The sequence below is a fragment of the Chelmon rostratus genome, chromosome 20, assembly GCF_017976325.1.
Source record: "Chelmon rostratus isolate fCheRos1 chromosome 20, fCheRos1.pri, whole genome shotgun sequence".
Lineage (NCBI taxonomy): Eukaryota > Metazoa > Chordata > Actinopteri > Chaetodontiformes > Chaetodontidae > Chelmon > Chelmon rostratus.
Genome location: NC_055677.1, coordinates 14,527,186 through 14,545,349, shown reverse-complemented (window position 1 = coordinate 14,545,349; position 18,164 = coordinate 14,527,186). Strand labels below are relative to the sequence as shown.

Sequence of the window (18,164 nt, the reverse complement as noted above, 5' to 3'; positions counted from 1 at the left end):
AACGGGGCTCCAACAGTGCGCACACACATTCTGAAGTGAGAGGTGAACTGTGTGTGTGTGTGTGTGTGTGTGTGTGTGTGTGTGGTTCTGCTTCTGTGCAGACATTTTGGTTATAAATGTAAAGCAAAACAAATTTGGAATGGTTGGATTAAAAAATCAGCTTGGGGATGTTGGGGTATGAGTTTAATGTAATCCTGTGGTGCCATCTTGTGGTCATAAAAATAAATCCAGCGCCCGCTCTGGTGTCTTCAGGTGGTGCTGGGGGCCTCCTGAATGTCACTGCTATGTCGTGACTCTGGAATTAGCAGGTGAGGATGATGATGATGATGACTTTCTAGTAAACAGGCTTCAGTGTCCCGATTGTTTATTCCTCTCCTATAATATAGAAATAAAAAAATTTTACGAAGACATATCAAACAACAAACGTCCTCAAAGATGAGATTCCTTGGAGCAAAATAATAAAATAATGTTGTCTAATGCACATCAGTGTGGAAGCAGATGGGGACGCTTTGCTCAAGGGCACCTAATTAGTCCTGGGAGGTGGCAGTGTCAAATTATAGGCCACAAAAATAGAATGATTATGTCAAACGTGTTAATTAATCATTAACCGTACACACACGCTAATACTGTCTATTATTGTTTCAAATTGCTCCTGCTATTTTCTGACATAGAACATGTATTATGTGTAATATACAACATTTTATATAAATAAGACATTAAATATATCTTTAAAAAATCTAACTGATGATATAAATTAGATAATGTATAAGTAACTGGAGCAGTTATGTATTTGTGAATGGTGAGACACTTCAGGCGAGTAAGATAAACATTCTGACTAATAGATAATAGACAAAAATAAAACAAAACTTCCCCAGTTGATTGCTTACATTAAGACAAGCTTTCTGAAACTGTATGTTTAAATATGGAAATGAAACATGAAACTAACTGAACATGTGCTTTTTATATACGTCTGAAACTGAAATCTGAACTACCATAAACACCTAAATGTGTATTTTTCTTTCTTTAAGAAGTCACGACATAAACAGAATCTGCTCTATTATCTACATTTGTGCACAAATTGTTAACTTGAAAATGTGTTTTTGTATTTATTTATTACTACTAGTCTTTTTATCACTATTGTTATGATTGCTATATGTTTATTAATAATTAATAATTGTAGAAATCCCGCCTCTCGTGAACGCAGCACAAACCTTACGGGCCTACATTTCCCATCGGGCACCCTGCCTCAGAGTATGTGCGCCAATAATTTGTGCTCGGTGGAAAACCGGCTGCCGTTCACAGTGACAGAGGACAAAAACTGAAGGAGCAAGGTTGTATGTGGCTATATTTGCGTTTCAGCTTTTCATGTTTGACAGTACCAGACGTTTAAAGCTCTAATTCTTAAAGACACAATGGCGTATATTCCCTAACCCGGTTGTACCATTTGATTCTGTGGGCTTTCATGTCAGCGCTGCATGTGTGTAGTCAGTGATGCTAGTTCATGCTCCTAGTAGCTCTGTACATCAGTTAGCCTTATCTAACATGACAGACACACACGCCCGTCAGTGGCGCCACTATTTAACGATATTTGGTCAAAAACAGACGAGCGCTGCCGTGTGTGACAGACGCTGCAATGTTTGTTTATCTTCTGTTGCCTCAGCTACTTTTCTGTAACAGCTCTGTGTCGCAGCTTTCGGGCTGCCCTCTAGGCATGTCTGCGTCTGTAAGTAGCATTAGGTGCTTAACAGGAAGTCGTCTGGTTTAAATAGTTAGCGCACACGCTGGCTTTGCTCCCTCACTCACGCTGTGACTCTGACAGGTGTCCAACATGTCTGTGGACTGGGTAGGATATGGATACGCAGCCCTCATCGCATCCGGGGGAGTCATTGGCTACGCGAAAGCAAGTATGTGTCGTATTAGATGAGAGAGAGGTGGAATTACATTATAGACAATACATTGTAGTGATATTGCTGCGCTGTTTTCTTGCTTGTTGAATTGTCACATTCACCCCCTTTTAAAAGTCCTCAGTAAGTAGAAAAGTGTCCATGTCCATTCAGTTATTTTAATGCACCATGAAACTAAAATCTGTTGCTCCCCTAAACACACCAGTCTTCACAGGATCTTCAGTCCAGCGGCTGTCAGGTGCAGGTTTTGACCTGCTGTATGTTCTCTCTCTCTCTCAGAAAGTGTCCCCTCCCTTGCTGCTGGTCTTCTTTTCGGCGGCCTTGCAGGCTTTGGTGCCTACCAGATCTCCAACGACCCTAAAAATGTTTGGGTGTCCCTCGGTTGGTATACACAGAATATATTTGCGTCGGTGTGAAGAGTGTTGAATGGAAACAGTCATGTGGTTAACATTTTCTATCACATGGTGTCTTCCAGCCACATCAGGAGCTCTGACTGGCCTCATGGGAAAGAGGTTCTATGGATCCAAGAAGTTCATGCCAGCTGGCTTGATGGCTGGAGCAAGGTATACAACCCTTCAAATGACTAAACCGATTGTGCATGCATGAACATATGCGAGATGAAGTCACAATGATTTCCATTAGGGACGACTAACAGGATGTGGTGCCTACTCCTATGGAAGCAAAAGTACTCACTGTATTCATCTGATGTAGTCAGGATGACTAAATTTGACTCAAGGTGAACCTGCAAGTTATTCTAGTTATTGCTGCTATACTGAACAGTTTGATGAACGCATCTGTGATGGGATCTTTAAATAGACCTTTACTGTCATACTCTGAAGCGACTGAATCTCTCAGAGTTAAAAGTCAAGAACAGGGATGTGATAGTCAGTGGTTATACAATTTCCAGTGCTCTGTGCATGGAGTCTAATGTTACCATCTTGTTCCAGTCTTCTGATGGTGGGAAAGCTTGGAATGACACTGCTCCAGAAACCCCAGGAGTCCTAATGGAGTGAAGATTTTGATGTGTGCTCCATGTTCTGTTTCAGTAGCAGCGTGTCAGTATTTGTCACTGACTGTGGAAAGTTAATGTCATTTTGTAAAAAAAAACAAACAAAAGTGTATATTTGAGGATGAAATATAGTACCCTGTTTATATAATATGAATGGTGCCTTGTCCTTTTTGAATGAATGCAACATGAACTTTCATTCCTTTATTTGTATAAAATGTTTACAAAATGTTCAGTTAATTCAATGCATAATACAAAGAGGTGTGTAGTTGTCTCAAGTTATCAGAATAAGTTGAAGTGATCATTTTTATAGCCGTTAGAGGTTTTTTATGAGTCACAATATGGTGAATGAAAGCAGCGGGGATGGTATTGCAGGGACCATTAATAAATGTTCATGCTTTGTAATCAGTAGTAAAACAATACTTGACAATAAAAACTAGTGTAAAAAATACTACTGCACTACATGTAAATCCTACTCAAAACGTCCCAACACTAACAGTAGAATTGGCTCACACTGGATCCTTCAGGAAAGCAGTGGGATTGTCTTGCAGACAGTAAAAGTCTTGGTTCAGCATCATGGCAACAATCATCAAAAGACAGACTCCACGCACATTTACAGTTAGATCTACACATCTCAGGCTCTCTGGAAACAAAACTATGCCACTGTGGCATAAAACATGTCTCCCAAATAGGAGGATCTACCTCCATACTGGGTTTTTTTTTTTTGAAGATGTCATTTGTTTCAGGGGACAAACAGAATTTTACACACAGAATCTCCTCCAGGTTTTTAGTTTGTGTGTGGTTAAAACTCTGCTTAGGGTTAACTTCCTCAGCCAACAAGCAGTAGAAGCCGTGCCACCCTCTTTCTGAACTACCGATTTCCACCATATTTGGATGTCCAGTCCACCCTGCCATGAACAGGCTGTACAGCAGGAGCTCTGGTCAGGAGATTGCCAGAGGTTTTTCCCAGGGCCGAGTAGTTGCTGCCCTTCATCTGAGTCCTGTCTGCCCTCCTCTTCCAGCCCTCGTAATCTGGAGTAACATGCCAGTCAGTCAGTTTATCACCATATATTACAAACATATCCAGGTATCTGTGTTTATTTATAGCCTTTTTCTATGTGACACAAGACACATTCACACCAGCTAAAAATAAATAAGACTTGATTTTTAATTAAAACCTTGTAGCAACTATTAGAAAATGGTAATACCTTCATTAGTTTCACTCAAAGATGAGTTGGATATGGGCTTGGCCTTGGCAGATTTTTGTTTGTCTTTTTTGTTATCAGGAGAGGAAGAAAGATTGACTGAAAGGGTGAAGATAAGAGAAAGAAACATCTCAGTGAGTGAGAGTTTGGCTGGAAACAGCAGATGAGAAAGTGGAAACTGAACAGAGAGCAAGAGTAAAGGACTAGGAACAGTCAGGCATGGTATAATGGTTGAGCACTGGACGACCATACAAGAGAGCAGCTATTCTTACAGGATACAGACACAGTATTTACTTAAGATTAAGAAATGATGATGAGTGCAACCGGTTGAGCTAGATAAGTAGGGGTGTGGGGAGGTTATCTGATCTAAAAGTATCAAGGATTATTTTGTTAGCTTTACATGGATGGAATAAAATCTTACTTGTGTGCTGGCCAGCCAGTGGGGCAAGCTGGATTCTCTGTCCCACAGAGCCCACCTCTTTCTTTTGGAATGAGGGCATGTAAGCACCAGAGAGGTTGTATTTGGTGCTGACAAAGTTCCCTAAAAGAGAAGACAGACATAGTTAAAGGGCCTTCATTTTATGTATTTCATTGTTGCTCCCTCCAGGTACCCAACCAGCATGGACTTCTAGTCAACATTACGCAAGATAAAATAATGTGCACCTTTTAAAACACAAACAAATGAAGAAAACTTAAGTAAACACACCTAATAGATGTTTTCACACATGGCTTTACTGATACAAATTATTTGCGTGAACATGTGTGTGGTAGCTACTGCATATGCAACAGCTCCTGAGGACCCAACAGTGACTAAGATCAAGTGATTGAAGTCATTCAGCTTTTCCAGCGACACCATCGGTCTGCTTCACCTGCAGTCACAGATGGTTATCAGTATAATTAGTGAAAAGCCTCATTGTTCCCTTATGAAGACGTTGTGGTTGTAGTGCAATTTAGCATCTATTTAGCAACTGGAGCTCTTAGTTCTCCGCTTAAACTGTGTATTTGCACCCTCGTCTCCTGCAGAGCCTTTAGCAGCTGCTTTCTTTCACATGTTAAGTCGCTGGCTGAATACCCGAAGCTGCCATACTAACTACGACTACGGTGTTTATGCACAAAGGAGCTTCTGCATGACAAGTAACTTACAGTAAAAGAGTCAGAGATACCTAAATGTACAGCATTGCCTCCAACTGTAAAATACAACATAACCATTTATGTGAAGTCGTCTCAGTTAAATACCTTTGGAGAGATCAATTTTCTCCAGTATTCTTTCTTTAACAACCGTTTTCTCTGGTGGGCTATCCTCAGATTTAGATGCATTCTCTTCTAGTCTCACAGCGAAAAGTAGAGTTGGAGCAAATGTGCATGCAATCAGAGAGAAAGAAGGATGAGAAAAACAGACATGGTTGAGAAAATTGTGAGAAAAATCATGGGCATATGAACAACGTAAAAAAAAAGAAAGAATTGAAAAATTGTATTCACAGGTAATGATATCAAAACAAACGTTGCTGTTTGTTTGAGTGTTGGGAGGTGGGACAAATGAGCAGGGGGTGCAGTTGAGGGCCATTTAAGGAACACTTGATCTTACACCGACAGTCTTAATCCCATGAATAAGCAATGGGGAGGGAGAGACAAGGCGAAATAAAGAGGCAGAAGAAGAGTGGGAAGGAGGGAGCACCGTGGGGACCCATATTATGTGTCTGTCTACATGACAAATGATTTATAGAGGTGTCCCATCTCTAAAGTCGCAGACGCTTAGGCTCTCTCCAGCAAGGCTTTGGTCAATGACCCTATAACTACTGATCAGGAGACATTAGCAGCATCATTAGCATTTAGAGCCTTTGTGTCACAGAGAACAGGTCATATTATGTAACAGCATGTGACACTGACAGTCGCCAGGTTTCCGCTGCATGGCAAAGTGAAGCAAGTCAAGCTGTAGTCATTATTTATGTATGTCTCCGAATAAATAGCTTTATTGCCGAGTTTTGAAGTCAACCGCAATGGTTTAGCTCAGTTACAGACTCTGTGAAGGATAGTTATTTTTGCTAGAAGCTACAAAGTTGTTTTGTCATACTTTATGTGAGAGTCACAGTGTATGTGCACAGTGGGTGCAATTTGTTATTATTACACAACATTTTTGTTCAGATGAGAGGTAAAATAAACACTGAGAAGGAGTGAAATACTCACTGAAGCATCACGACACAAAAACTGGCAAATGTAACAGGATACGTGCATTAAAAGGTTTGTCTTTTTGTGGCACACTGGTTTTTGTAATTCTCCATGAATATCCTGGGACATAAGTCATTCAGTTCTTTTCTACGTTATGAGAGCGCTACATGCTGTTGACAGAAAACCCTGTAATTTTTCTAAAGTGTGATTTCTTCAACACGTTGGTGAAATTTGGAAACCTGAGCCCCAGGTTAGGGTTAGGGCTGAGCACACTCCATCAAATCTCTTCACACCTCTTCATTAGACATCAGTCCTTACCTGCGTTGGCTCTGGTGACAGGTAAGCCTCCTCCAATAGGTGCAAGAGGTTTATTTACAGTGTTGGAGGAGTTCTCCCACAGATCGCGCAGCGTCATACCAGTCAAGTCCTTATCTCCAGAAGAAGTCTGATGTTTGCTGATCAACCCTTAAGGCAAAAGAAATTATGTAATGTGAAATCAAGGGTATGAATACTAAAAGCACCATGTTGCATTTTTCTAAAACTGGCAGATCAGGTGGCTCCAAAGTAATGCAGTGACCCCCTATTGTTTTTACTTGACACGAGGATGCTCCTTATATAATTTATTGAGTGGAGTCAGTCACCGTAATGCTTGAATGACAAATCACTACAGGGAATCTCAAAATATCTACAAACCCCTTCATCACACAATCAAAGGACATCTGAGACAAAGAAAAACTGGGTAGCCATAAAGACAGAGTGCTTGTGATATAATTCCATGAATTTTTCTACAAAACCTGATTTACTTTAATTAATTAAATCACTGGTATTTGCGTTAATGGGCCAGCTGATATGAGTTTCTGAGGTTTGCTTGAGGTAGTAACTGTCATCGGATGTCTGCAAACAGGAAAGGTAATTAGATCTCCCAGCAATAAGTCACCTGACACAGATACAACAAATCTTATAAATACATTTTCATGTGAGTTTAAGAGGGGAAATGATGCAAACCCACAAAGAGAATGGAAAAATTGTTTGTATAACACTACATTATGGTGTTCTATTTCCAATGATAAAGATGACCCGAGTGGCTGTTAGTCATGGAGTCTTACCTGGCAAGTATCGTGACTGGCTCAGATAGTGCTGCCGTGCAGCAGATCCTGGGAGATTGGAGTCCATTTGCCCAAGCTTAACATTGTTGGGTAATTTAGTAACTGTGCTGAAGGAATAAAGAGGCTTCTGCTCCTTGGGCCTGAAAACAGAAATCAGACACTTAAAAGCTCTGCACCCAAAAAGCCTAATTTTAGCTATTAAAGTCTTGAATGATTGTCCTACTCCTCTGAGTGTTAAGCGTTTAAACATTTACCAAATATTTCAGTATATATAATTTTACAAACTATATGACAATGATGAAATGCTTCACAACTAAGATACTCTACTACCACTTTAAATAATGCATGATGCATGAGACAGCTAAATTACAGACACATTTTTTATATCCTTCAATGCAGTGAAATCCTGAGTGTCAGTGCTCAAATTTTTGTCATATTGTCAATCCAGTTCTGTTCAAACATTGCAGCACTGACTGTGGGCGGTGCTCCTTAGGGCTCCTCTCCTCCTCTGCATTCCCCAGGCTGGGTTTCTTGGAGTTGGAGGCGGCGGTTTCTGACGGGTCAGGCTCCTCCCAGCTGTCTGAGGTCTTGGCCACAGTCTGGCCCCAGCGACGGCGGCCACTCTTCAGCACCCCCATCCCACCGGCACCAATGCTGTTCTCACTGCCCAGCGATGCTGCTTTCTGCAGAGGAAGATGAAAGAATAGGTGCCCACACAAAATGGCATGTTCATTGATAAAAGCTGTCTTCTCAACTTAACTTGAGCTCTTTGCTACTTTCATTGTCCTACAAGTCTTACCCCTCAGGGGGCGCTAGCGAGCAGGCAATGGAGTAGGTTGTATATACGACGAGCTCTGCTAAAACTTGGATTAAAAGTTGTATTAAGGCACTTTATACCGAAAAAAGTCTTACTCCTCAGAAGAGGTGTCTGAAATGCAAAGTCAGGGGCCAGAAGGACTCCTTTATGTACTAGTATTCTGGCAAATCCAAATACAGCCTATTTATCTGCATAATCTTAGGTGCTTTCACACTTTAATTCTATTAAATATGAAATAAAATAAATAAGGTTCTGATTTGCATAAAGACACTCACTGCATGGCTGAGGCCTCCTGGTTTACTCTCAGTCTGGGGAAGGGGGATCTGTTGAAGAGGCTGATGATGCTGCTGCTGCTGTTGGTTTCTGCAGGAGGATGTGGAGGCTTTGGACTCAGAGGAAGACTGCTGGGGATCAGTCTTGGGCTCCGAGGCCTGCTTTTGGCCCAGCGGCCTGGCCTGGACCTTCTTGACCTCCTGGCTCTGAGGACGAGGCCCTAAGATCTGGCCTACCTGGAAGTACGGGTAACGCAAGGCCTAGATAGGAAGCAGAACACAAAACAGATTGTTATTCTGTTATTATGAATATTCGGCAAGCATTGTTTTCGAGCAGAATGCAGAGGCCTGAAACCTTATGGACTCCATAACACAAGAGCCACGGACTTAAAAAGCCTTTGCATACAAAGAACATGAACCGTGTACACTCAAACCTTTGTTTTTTATTCCATTCAAATATGCAATCCTGCATTTTTGCTGAGTAGGCTTAAAATGAATCCAAATTGCTTTCTTAAAATGGCATAACACTAGAACACCTACACCTGGGAGCTTTATAAGCACGAAATGGAAAAGCATTGTCACTCCAACAGATAAGGTGTTTCCTACACAGGGCCCTAATTATGGCCCGCAGTCTCACTGTGTGTGTGTAAATTATGTCTAACTATGTGACGACCATGTGTTGCTTATGACACAGAGCACACCAGCAGAGGTAGAACATTTAGCAGTGGCAGAGGAAATGAAGTATGGCTTAAGCACTATTTAAAATGACTAGGATTAGAATACTAATGCAATCTCAGTATTGGAACTCCAGATAATCTGCATGTAGTGGAGAGCGTTGCACTGTCATGGAAATTGCTTCACTGAGAACAGGTATGTTTTTTAGGATTAAGCTAAAAGTATGCCCAAATAGGTCCTTGAAGTCCAGGTTACACTCTGGCCTCTATAAAGTCATGATGCATGAAAACTTGGGGCAGTCGCAGACACCTGTTGCTTTTGTCCCATCATATACAGACTGTGTGACTGGCTGTATAAAATTCTAAGTATGGGCCTACAATTTTTAGTTTCAATGAATCTGTTTAAATGTAGCTTGATATTCAAAGTTATACTAATATATGGTATTTCCCAGATTGGGTTAAATAAAGTATATATGTAAATATATAATACGTAAATATTCATTACTTTCACTTCCAAAAAAAATCATTTTCATTGAACAGACATGACAATCTTGACCTTTTACTATATAACTACACCTTAACTCGACCTTGAGCCACAGCCTCGCCTAGTGCCTACCTGTACAGCAGTGGGTCTTTTTTTGGGGTCCCACTGCAGCAGGTCCTTCATCAGGGTGATAGCCTCATTGCTGGCATTGGGGATGAGGGTCTTCAGGTGGGTCGGCACACATTGGGGGAAACGAAAGTTCATTGCAGACGCTAGTTGGTAGCCCTCTGGCCAATCCGTCTAAGGGAAGAGAAAATCAGATGGTTTTTTACTGTTTATGTATTTCATATTGTAAATACTGTCATATTTATTAATTAGATGTTGCACTTCTATAACCTACACATCAATGAACAATGTAACATATACATCAGTGGCAGTGGATGCCTGCCCATGCCTGCCCTTGTGGTTGAGGTCACAGATTTAGTTCCTGGCCAGGTCATACCAAAAATGGGCTCTGACTGCTCTCTGCTTAGCAATCAGAGTAAATAGGCATGGATTTGGGGAAAGCCTTTGAAATGAAGTGGGCATCCTGTTCGGCATGGAGCACACTTAAGCTGCTTTGCACCACAGAGAGAGGAACACTGCTCTTGGCCTACTTACGTGCTATTTAGTTTTATATGGTAAACACATTCTCTCTAAATAACCTTAAACATAACATTGGGGATATTGTTTCAATTAATTTCAGCTTCCAAAAAGTTTTAAGTAATTACAGAATAAAGGTCAGTTATTTCCACCTCCCTCCTTTCAGTTTCGTCTCACCTTTTTGACGGTGCCTAAGACTTGGCAGATCTTAAAGATCTCATCCACTTCACTGTTGCCAGGGAAAAGAGGTCTAAGAGTGTAGAGTTCAGCCATGATGCAACCCACAGCCCACAGGTCAATAGGAGAGCTGTAGGTCGACGACCGGAGCAGGACCTCTGGAGCTCGGTACCTGGGCAGAGAACATACTTAAATAAGACAGCCAACAACCCATAGTGTATCTCTAAATATATGAGTATAATGCATACAATGTTAATAATTTTCTTTTGCTTGAACTCACAAGCAGTCTACCACGCTGTAACTGATGCATATGCTTTCATTTGTGTTTTAGATGGCTATTGACGCCTGGACAATACTCTCACCATCTAGTTGATACATAGTCTGTGTATGGAGGTTTGGAGCGGATCTCTCTGGCCAGTCCAAAATCTGCTATTTTCACCAGCTCTGGACCCATGCACAGCAGATTCTCTGGCTTCATGTCTCGATGAAAGAAACCTGTAGAAAAGTTCATATCAAGCTGAGCCCCTGTTTATAGAGTAAACGCCACCTTTAAATTGGGTCTCTAAACGGCCAAACAACCAAATTACAATCACACTACTCTACCCCAGTATTTCAGATTCATTTGTTGTACTAAGTTCAGATGACACATGAAAAGGAATACTGACGAGCTGGTGAATAGATGCATACTTGCCTTCCACAGCAGTGGCCCTGGTTTGAGGGTCTGTGTATTCAAGGCCTGAGTATTCAGCATTGACATTTTTATTATCTAACCATGGACACATCGTTTTGCTAACCTTATCAAGCTGTTTTATTTGCCTAATCTTCTATGCACAGTCATGTAGTTGCCACATGCAGATATTAAAGGGAATCTATCTAAATACAAATGTTGGCACATCAGCTTTACCAGTTACGGTGCCAACATTCTTCGTCATGTGTTGAAAATAAAATAATCCAGGTAGTATTAATGAAAGTAGTTGCATGTGAAGGCATTTTATAGATACAACTATAATAATACATGATCTAAATTCTAAGCATGAAGAGACTTCAAGCAAAAAATACACTGCATCTTGATTTATAGTGAAATGAAAGTGCCAGGTGCCTAGTGGAGCTAAAATATTTAATGCTATTGTAAAATATAATATGGCCCAGGTCTCTTATATGTATCTACGTAAAAACACACCTGCTAGGCATAGTGAATTAAACACGTACAACATATTGTACATACTGAGCTTGTGGTGTTCTACCTGAGGGTGGCACTACATTACAAGTCTTTTTAAAACATCAAACACACCCAAAGCAACAGCTGGAAGGTCATGCTACTTCTGAGCAGGAAAAGAATGATAGAGTAAAGCCTCTTACCATGCTTATGTACAAAAACCAACCCAGACAGCACTTGAAACAAGATGTTCCTAATTTCATTCTCTGAGAACATCTTATTCTCTCTAGCAGCCGAGCAAAGAGAAGGAAGGAAAGAGGGGTAAAAGGGAAATGAAAGAAATGCAGTTAAAAGAGAGAGAAATCCTGAAAGGTTCATGTGTTCTGGCTGTGTGGAGGCATGGGCATTGCATTTACACATACAAAAGCTTGTATAATTGAGTTCTTTGTACAATTTTTAAAACTTGCACCCACATATGAGGCATCCACACATCCATTAATTATAGAAATGCAGACAGTGAGTTAGATGAGGCAGGTATGAAAGGTTCACAAACAGCAAGATTCTGATCAACCTATCACCAGTTGACAATTCAGGATTTTGGTTGAAATATTCAATACTTCAGAGCTTTACAGTTGCAATAACGTGTTCTATGAATCTTGCAGTATGCAACCACTCATGCAAGGCATGAAGGGAACACGGTACACCTACCATGTTTGTGAATAAATGACAGGCCTTGTAAAATCTGAAAGCTTATGTTTCGTATCACTGATTCAGGGAACAACTTTTTTCTGAAAGCATAAAAATTGGTAGAATTCTCATGAGTCTGCTTTGCATCATTACTAAACAGCTTTATGTTTGCCTTTGTACACATACACTAACTGGTAAAATAGAATGAAAAACAAGGCATACATAAAAATACACATTAAGCCACTAAACTGACTAGCTGTAAAACATTGAGGGCTTCCTCAACTTGTGTACTTTTTGTCTTACACAGAGGACAAACCCAGGTGCAGTACAAACAATGGTTTCCAAACTAACAAAAACCTCGGGGCTTCCCCCACAGACGGTATTAGTCTGCTGTCTGCAGTGCGCAAGGGAGAGCTGAATGTAGGGCAAGTGTGAACTTTTAAGAGCATGGTACCAGAAATATAATATATTCCACTGGAAACATTGGATCCCATCAGATCATCCAAATTACATCACAATCTAGAACTGACCATGTTTCAGGCATGTCAGTCTGGAGACTCCTGACCAGACGCTGACATCTGGAAACTTTGTGCTATGTTATGATAATGATAACTACACCACTTATGTTATATACCTTGTACAAATATTTGCATTGTAAAGTATTTACAGTACTTACCTGTCCTTCATGAGCTGGTAGAGGTTCTCCTTCATATACTCAAAGACAAAGTAGAGGTGATCATTCTCTCTGATTACCTCCTTCAGTTTCACCACATTCGCATGGTTCAGCTTCTTCAGTGACTGGTGTGATAAATCATGGAAAAGGGCAAGAATAACAGCACTCATGGTTTAGAATAGACATAAAACACAGAATTGTTCGACAATGAAATTAAATGTTTACAATTATGAATTAGAATCAAATGGCAGAGAGCAGCTGATTTGCAATATTCTAAATGCAAAAATACACAAAAAAAACTTTTTGAGGTAACAGTAACTGGCAACAGTTCTCAGCAGCTGTCTCCCCCTGTTGCCAGTTACTGGAAGTACTATTGATATAAACTGTCCCATGACCTGCCCAAAGTATCACCATCCTCACCTTCACCTCCCTTAGGTTCATACATTCTTCCCAAGAGTAAAACTTCCTCTTCATTCTGTGAAATAAAGTCAAAACCACACATTAAGTTGGAGTACAGATTAAACATGCATCAACTAAAGAACAGAAGACATCACATATGCGAGCCGCACATATTACCTCCAACATACAGTACAGTCATTACCTTTACAAAATTCCTTTGTCTGTCTCCATCAATAATTCAGCTTTTTTGAGACATCTCTAATTTCAGCTCATTTCAAGAAGAAAACCAGCAAAAGCTGTAGATTGTAAAGTGACATAAATTCATATTCTAAACTGTAAAGGCTTTGCCATTATTGTTTTCTGCTTGATTTAAGTGTAAAACACACCTTGACTCAGCTGATACATTAAGTTGTCAGTTTTATCGCAGCATGTGCTGTTATGTATATTAAAACAAGGACACCTTTACCTGTCCCTCTAACTGGAATTATGTAAGAGTTACAGGACGTGCAGATGTCTTTTTCTCCCCTCTGGGCACCCGCCAGTTTCGGCTGTCCCTTCCACAATGTCAGCAACCTGACACACTCCCTCGACTTTCACTCCCTTTCACCGTCACCATGTATAGTCTTGCATGGTAACCAGGTGATCAACCAGTGGACGCATCTCCCCGGTTTCTCATCTATTATTGAACCCTGCTGCCATGCTGCTGAAACAAAGGCATGTAAGCTGGTTTGTTTGCCCTGGTGACAGCCGGAAACCAGTGGCCCTTAGCCCTAGATTTCACTTTGAATTTCTGTTAGTAAGACGTTTATCTCTTGCAAAGAAAAATTCATGAAGTAAGAGTGTTAGAGTACATTTTGCATTTTTAAAGTACATCTGCTTTGCAAAACATCTACATTTAAAATCTAAACTACATTTGGATTTATCATGAGCAACATATATATGGAAACCTAAAGACATCATAAAGTCTCTGTCGCAAAGTTTGGTAATATTGTCGAAAATCAAATATCACAGTGTTATTATTGTGGCTTTTATACAATGTTTAATATAAGCTTGTGGCTGTTGTAGAACAGTCAATACTGTAGATTAACTGAATTGTACAACTTCTCTATAATGTAAAGCAGCCTTTAAAACTGGAGAAAGAAATTATACCACAATATTAAACTAACCAAACTCTCACACTTGCACAATTTGCAATACTAATATAATATCAATATACTGTAATGTCTAACAAAGAGAAACAAGATAGACAATATTCCTCTCCAGACACATTTTAAAGTGGACAAAAATCAGCAACTGTATCAGAATGGTAAGTGTAGTTCATATGTTGTTTGTTATCTTGTAACTGACAGTGGTTGACACAGCGTTAGTGGTTATGAAACATACAATAATATTTATTATGGTGCTACATTGTGCTCACATTGTCATGTTGTTAATATGTAATTCTATATTAGAGACCTAATCAAAGTTTGCAGAAAGATATATTCCATCTGGCTGAGATTTTTATTATTGCGTGTAATACCGTTATCTGTTTATCTTGACAGCCAACCAAGTTTGCCTAGGAACTGGCTCATAGGCAGTGACAGTATTAGCATATTAGACGGCGACAGGCTTTCAAATTTGTGACGTACCAAATCTAGCTTGTCCAGGGTAACTTTGAATCTCAGATTTGAGGGGAGCGCATAGACATCTCCTCCTTTATTAGAGGAATTTGAAAACATCAATCTAGTGACAAACTTTGCACAGATACAAATCATTATAGTCAGACATTTTAGGTGACTTAAGAAAAACACATTTTTGAGTGGAAAGGATCTTTAAATCTTTAAGACAAAGAGATCATCTTCACCTCTTGATAGCCACCAGTTCTCCAGACTCGTTGCTTCTCCCCATTAGTACGCTGCCATAGGTGCCATCACCCAGCTGCTTCAGGGTGGTGTAGCGATTCATCATCTCTCAAGACGGTTTCATCAGCTTGTTAACTTTCCTTATTCTTACAACAAGTTTTGGAAAGACAGCGCTGATTCATTGATCAAATATCTCTCCTGTTTCCTGTCCTCTTCTGCTGAAGAAATATCTTTGTTGCCGGGGCGTCTTCTCCAAAAGAGTTCAATCGTTCTTTTCCCAAGAGGATGGATTTTTAGTTGGCCAGTAACTGACGATCCACACCATCTCTCGTTCAAAACACATCTTGCAGTAACTGATCTGTTGTTAGAAAGGTTGGATCCTGGGGATGTAGGTCAGCCAACAGTTGACACTGTGACTTTGCAATCCTTCAGAGACAGAAAAGAAATACACATCATCAGCAGCAGCAGAGGCAGTACATATCAATCAACTACAAATACAATAATTTGGACAACTGTTAGAGGCTTTACCTATGCCTGAAAATTCCGCCAAAACAGGATTTATAAGCGATCTGAGGACAAAGAAAAGCAAGCACCACTTCTTGTTTTTCCATCAGTGAGGAGGATTAAGTGAGTGTCTCACTAGTAGGAGGCTCCAACATGACCACCCAAGGGAGATGACACAGCCAGTCCTAGGCAGATTAGGCCAACAGGGATGTAAATAGGATGTTACATCATCATCATGCTTACCGGCATCCACTACCTTTCCCAAGCGCCCTGCCTGGCAAGAGGATTTGATTGACGCAGTGAACACACTGTTATATTGTACATTGACCCTAAGGACTTTTTAAAAATCACATAAGCAAAAACAAAGTGGTTGTCAGACCTCCATGACACCGATATACTTTATTTTCCTAAATGCATATCTGTCCACTGTTTTGTTTTCGATTGCAACACACTGTCCTAAATGCTTTCCTTACTTTAATGCAATTGCATCATATCCACATATGCATTCTGACATCAGCCTCATAAGTAATGTCTCAGTTTGTCTCACAGACAATAAGGTAAACTGAGTGTCTTATAGTAGCCTGAGTAGTTTATCCTTTTGCATGGAGGATTAATGTTGGGTTGTATAGGACATGCACTATTTCTTCAATAGAAGACCCAGGGGAAGTCTGGGCCAAAAAAAATGTAAAAAAAAATGTGTAGCATGATGTCCCAGCAATTGAACATAATTCTAAAGGCTATAGCTTTTTGGGACATGGTGCTGCATGTATGCTCACAAGCAGAGTTTTGTTGGTAAAATCAATGCAATAACTGAACTATCCTTCAGGAATAGACTTCTTCAATTAAATGCTGTGCACTATCAAAGAACTCACATACAGTTTCTCTTGAGCAAGGCATTTAACATAATTGGCGCTGTTTAAACAGCAGTCGCCCAGTGTGCAGCTGTGAGACCTGACAGCAAAACAGCATGCATACTCTGATATAATAAGGGAAATGAGATGTTATGGAAAAAACAGGTATACTTTGGATGAACAAAGGTTAATGGATATATTGTTTGAAAATAATGAAATACGCATGATCGAAGAAATAAAGACCCCATCGTTTTGAGTATGAGGGTGTTAAGGATGTATGGGTGTAGGATTTAGATTCCATCTCTCAGTTATTTCCATGAAACTTTAGTTCAGTGTGGCGAATAAGTAGAACCTGTTTCCTTGAGTATCGACCTGCTTTATTTAGGTTAAAGGAAATACTGTTGCAGGTAAGCCACGGGCAGCTAAACAAAATGAGATTAGCATTTATTTCACTGAATGGGGCCAGGAACTCCCATCCACAGATGATGATGTCCAAACCGGATTTAGCTCTATGACTCCTGCTAATCATTTCATGAATGAATCATCAGTGCAACTACAAATATGTAAATATTTAAAGATTTGCCATCCCTTTTGCACACTGTATAAAGGCTTCTCAATTTAGCTTTTTCCACTGCAAAGTAGAAATGATTCCTCTAAACAAAACCCTGCATGATATCCAAGTCCCACTGAAACAATAAGCAACAGGACAGGCTGAGAGGCCAGGCAGCGGCCTGCTGGCCGGCACTCAGCTGTCACATATGGCAATCTGTTGTGGAGGGATTTAAAGGGAATTAAGATGTATCCAGGCCACATGACATTAGGAGGCTGCTCAAGGGCAATTATATTGAAAGTACACATGGACACTAACCTAGCAGTGGGCAGGAAACAGAGTACATTAAATTCTTTAAATTAATTTGTGGGTTACTTTGTTGCCCATCAGTAATATTGCTGTTATATCTCCACATTCAACACACAGCAGATTATCCATTAAACAAAAGCATGAATAAAAGCCTATCTCTTAAAACATAACCGTTTTCATGAACTAGCTAAACTTCTGGAAATAGACAGTGTAGTCTGACAGTTACCAGAAAAAGAAGAGAAACATTTGTTGTTGGCATGTCAGCCCTGACAGTTCAGTTGCTCAACCATCTTTGTTCAAGCCAGCTAATCTGTTTCGTCTTTTTTTCTTCTTCTTTCTCTTATAGTTTCAAACTCACCATCTAGGGGTGTACAGTTGTTTTCCTCGGCCGTTGCCTGGGCTCGCTGATAGCACGACGTTTCTTCAGATAAAAACTCACGTAGTATCGAAACCTAGCCCTTACGATAAGGTGCGCGCGTGTGTGTGCAACGGCTCTCCATGGCAACGTACACACAAACGCGAGGACTACAGTTTAAGTTGCCAGATGACAAGTGGCGCGTGCGAGCGCAATGCTTTGTGGGACTGCGGAAGTGTAAAATTCATTCAAGAAATTGGGTGAATTTAGACTGACAGCGACATAAAATAAATAGGACAATACAAGGTTTATTTTCTCGCATGATGAGTGAAAATAAAAGCTTTTTTTAGTCCTGACAGTGGAACCACATAATCAAAACTGCATGT

The 18,164-nt window shown here is 40.3% G+C and overlaps 2 protein-coding genes across 12 annotated transcripts; one reads left to right on the top strand and one right to left on the bottom strand.

Moving 5' to 3' along the window:
* The first annotated feature begins 1,266 nt into the window (after positions 1-1,266).
* On the top strand, positions 1,267-3,061 carry tmem14ca (transmembrane protein 14Ca). Of its 3 annotated transcripts, none has more exons than XM_041961708.1 (5): positions 1,267-1,331; positions 1,820-1,904; positions 2,184-2,285; positions 2,380-2,467; positions 2,852-3,061. In XM_041961708.1, the coding sequence occupies exons 2-5, from the start codon at positions 1,829-1,831 to the stop codon at positions 2,907-2,909; spliced, it is 324 nt and encodes a 107-aa protein (XP_041817642.1). In that variant the 5' UTR covers positions 1,267-1,331; positions 1,820-1,828; the 3' UTR covers positions 2,910-3,061. The 3 variants fall into 3 exon arrangements, with proteins under 3 accessions (XP_041817642.1, XP_041817643.1, XP_041817641.1); XM_041961709.1 differs by having other exon boundaries at positions 1,288-1,334; XM_041961707.1 differs by lacking the exon at positions 1,267-1,331 and adding an exon at positions 1,369-1,723.
* Positions 3,062-3,592: 531 nt separating this feature from the next.
* On the bottom strand, positions 3,593-17,910 carry mak (male germ cell-associated kinase). 9 transcript variants are annotated; one of them, XM_041961175.1, is made up of 16 exons: positions 17,782-17,910; positions 15,212-15,635; positions 13,390-13,444; positions 12,973-13,094; positions 12,318-12,397; positions 10,816-10,948; positions 10,454-10,625; positions 9,767-9,934; positions 8,480-8,737; positions 7,862-8,070; positions 7,388-7,527; positions 6,600-6,746; positions 5,352-5,438; positions 4,537-4,656; positions 4,119-4,214; positions 3,593-3,942 (listed from the first exon to the last, which is right to left on the bottom strand). In XM_041961175.1, the coding sequence occupies exons 2-16, from the start codon at positions 15,313-15,315 to the stop codon at positions 3,782-3,784; spliced, it is 2,052 nt and encodes a 683-aa protein (XP_041817109.1). In that variant the 5' UTR covers positions 15,316-15,635; positions 17,782-17,910; the 3' UTR covers positions 3,593-3,781. The 9 variants fall into 9 exon arrangements, with proteins under 9 accessions (XP_041817109.1, XP_041817107.1, XP_041817108.1 ...); XM_041961173.1 differs by lacking the exon at positions 12,318-12,397 and adding an exon at positions 11,813-11,895; XM_041961174.1 differs by lacking the exons at positions 12,318-12,397; positions 17,782-17,910 and adding exons at positions 11,813-11,895; positions 15,738-15,808.
* Between the last annotated feature and the right edge of the window lie 254 nt (positions 17,911-18,164).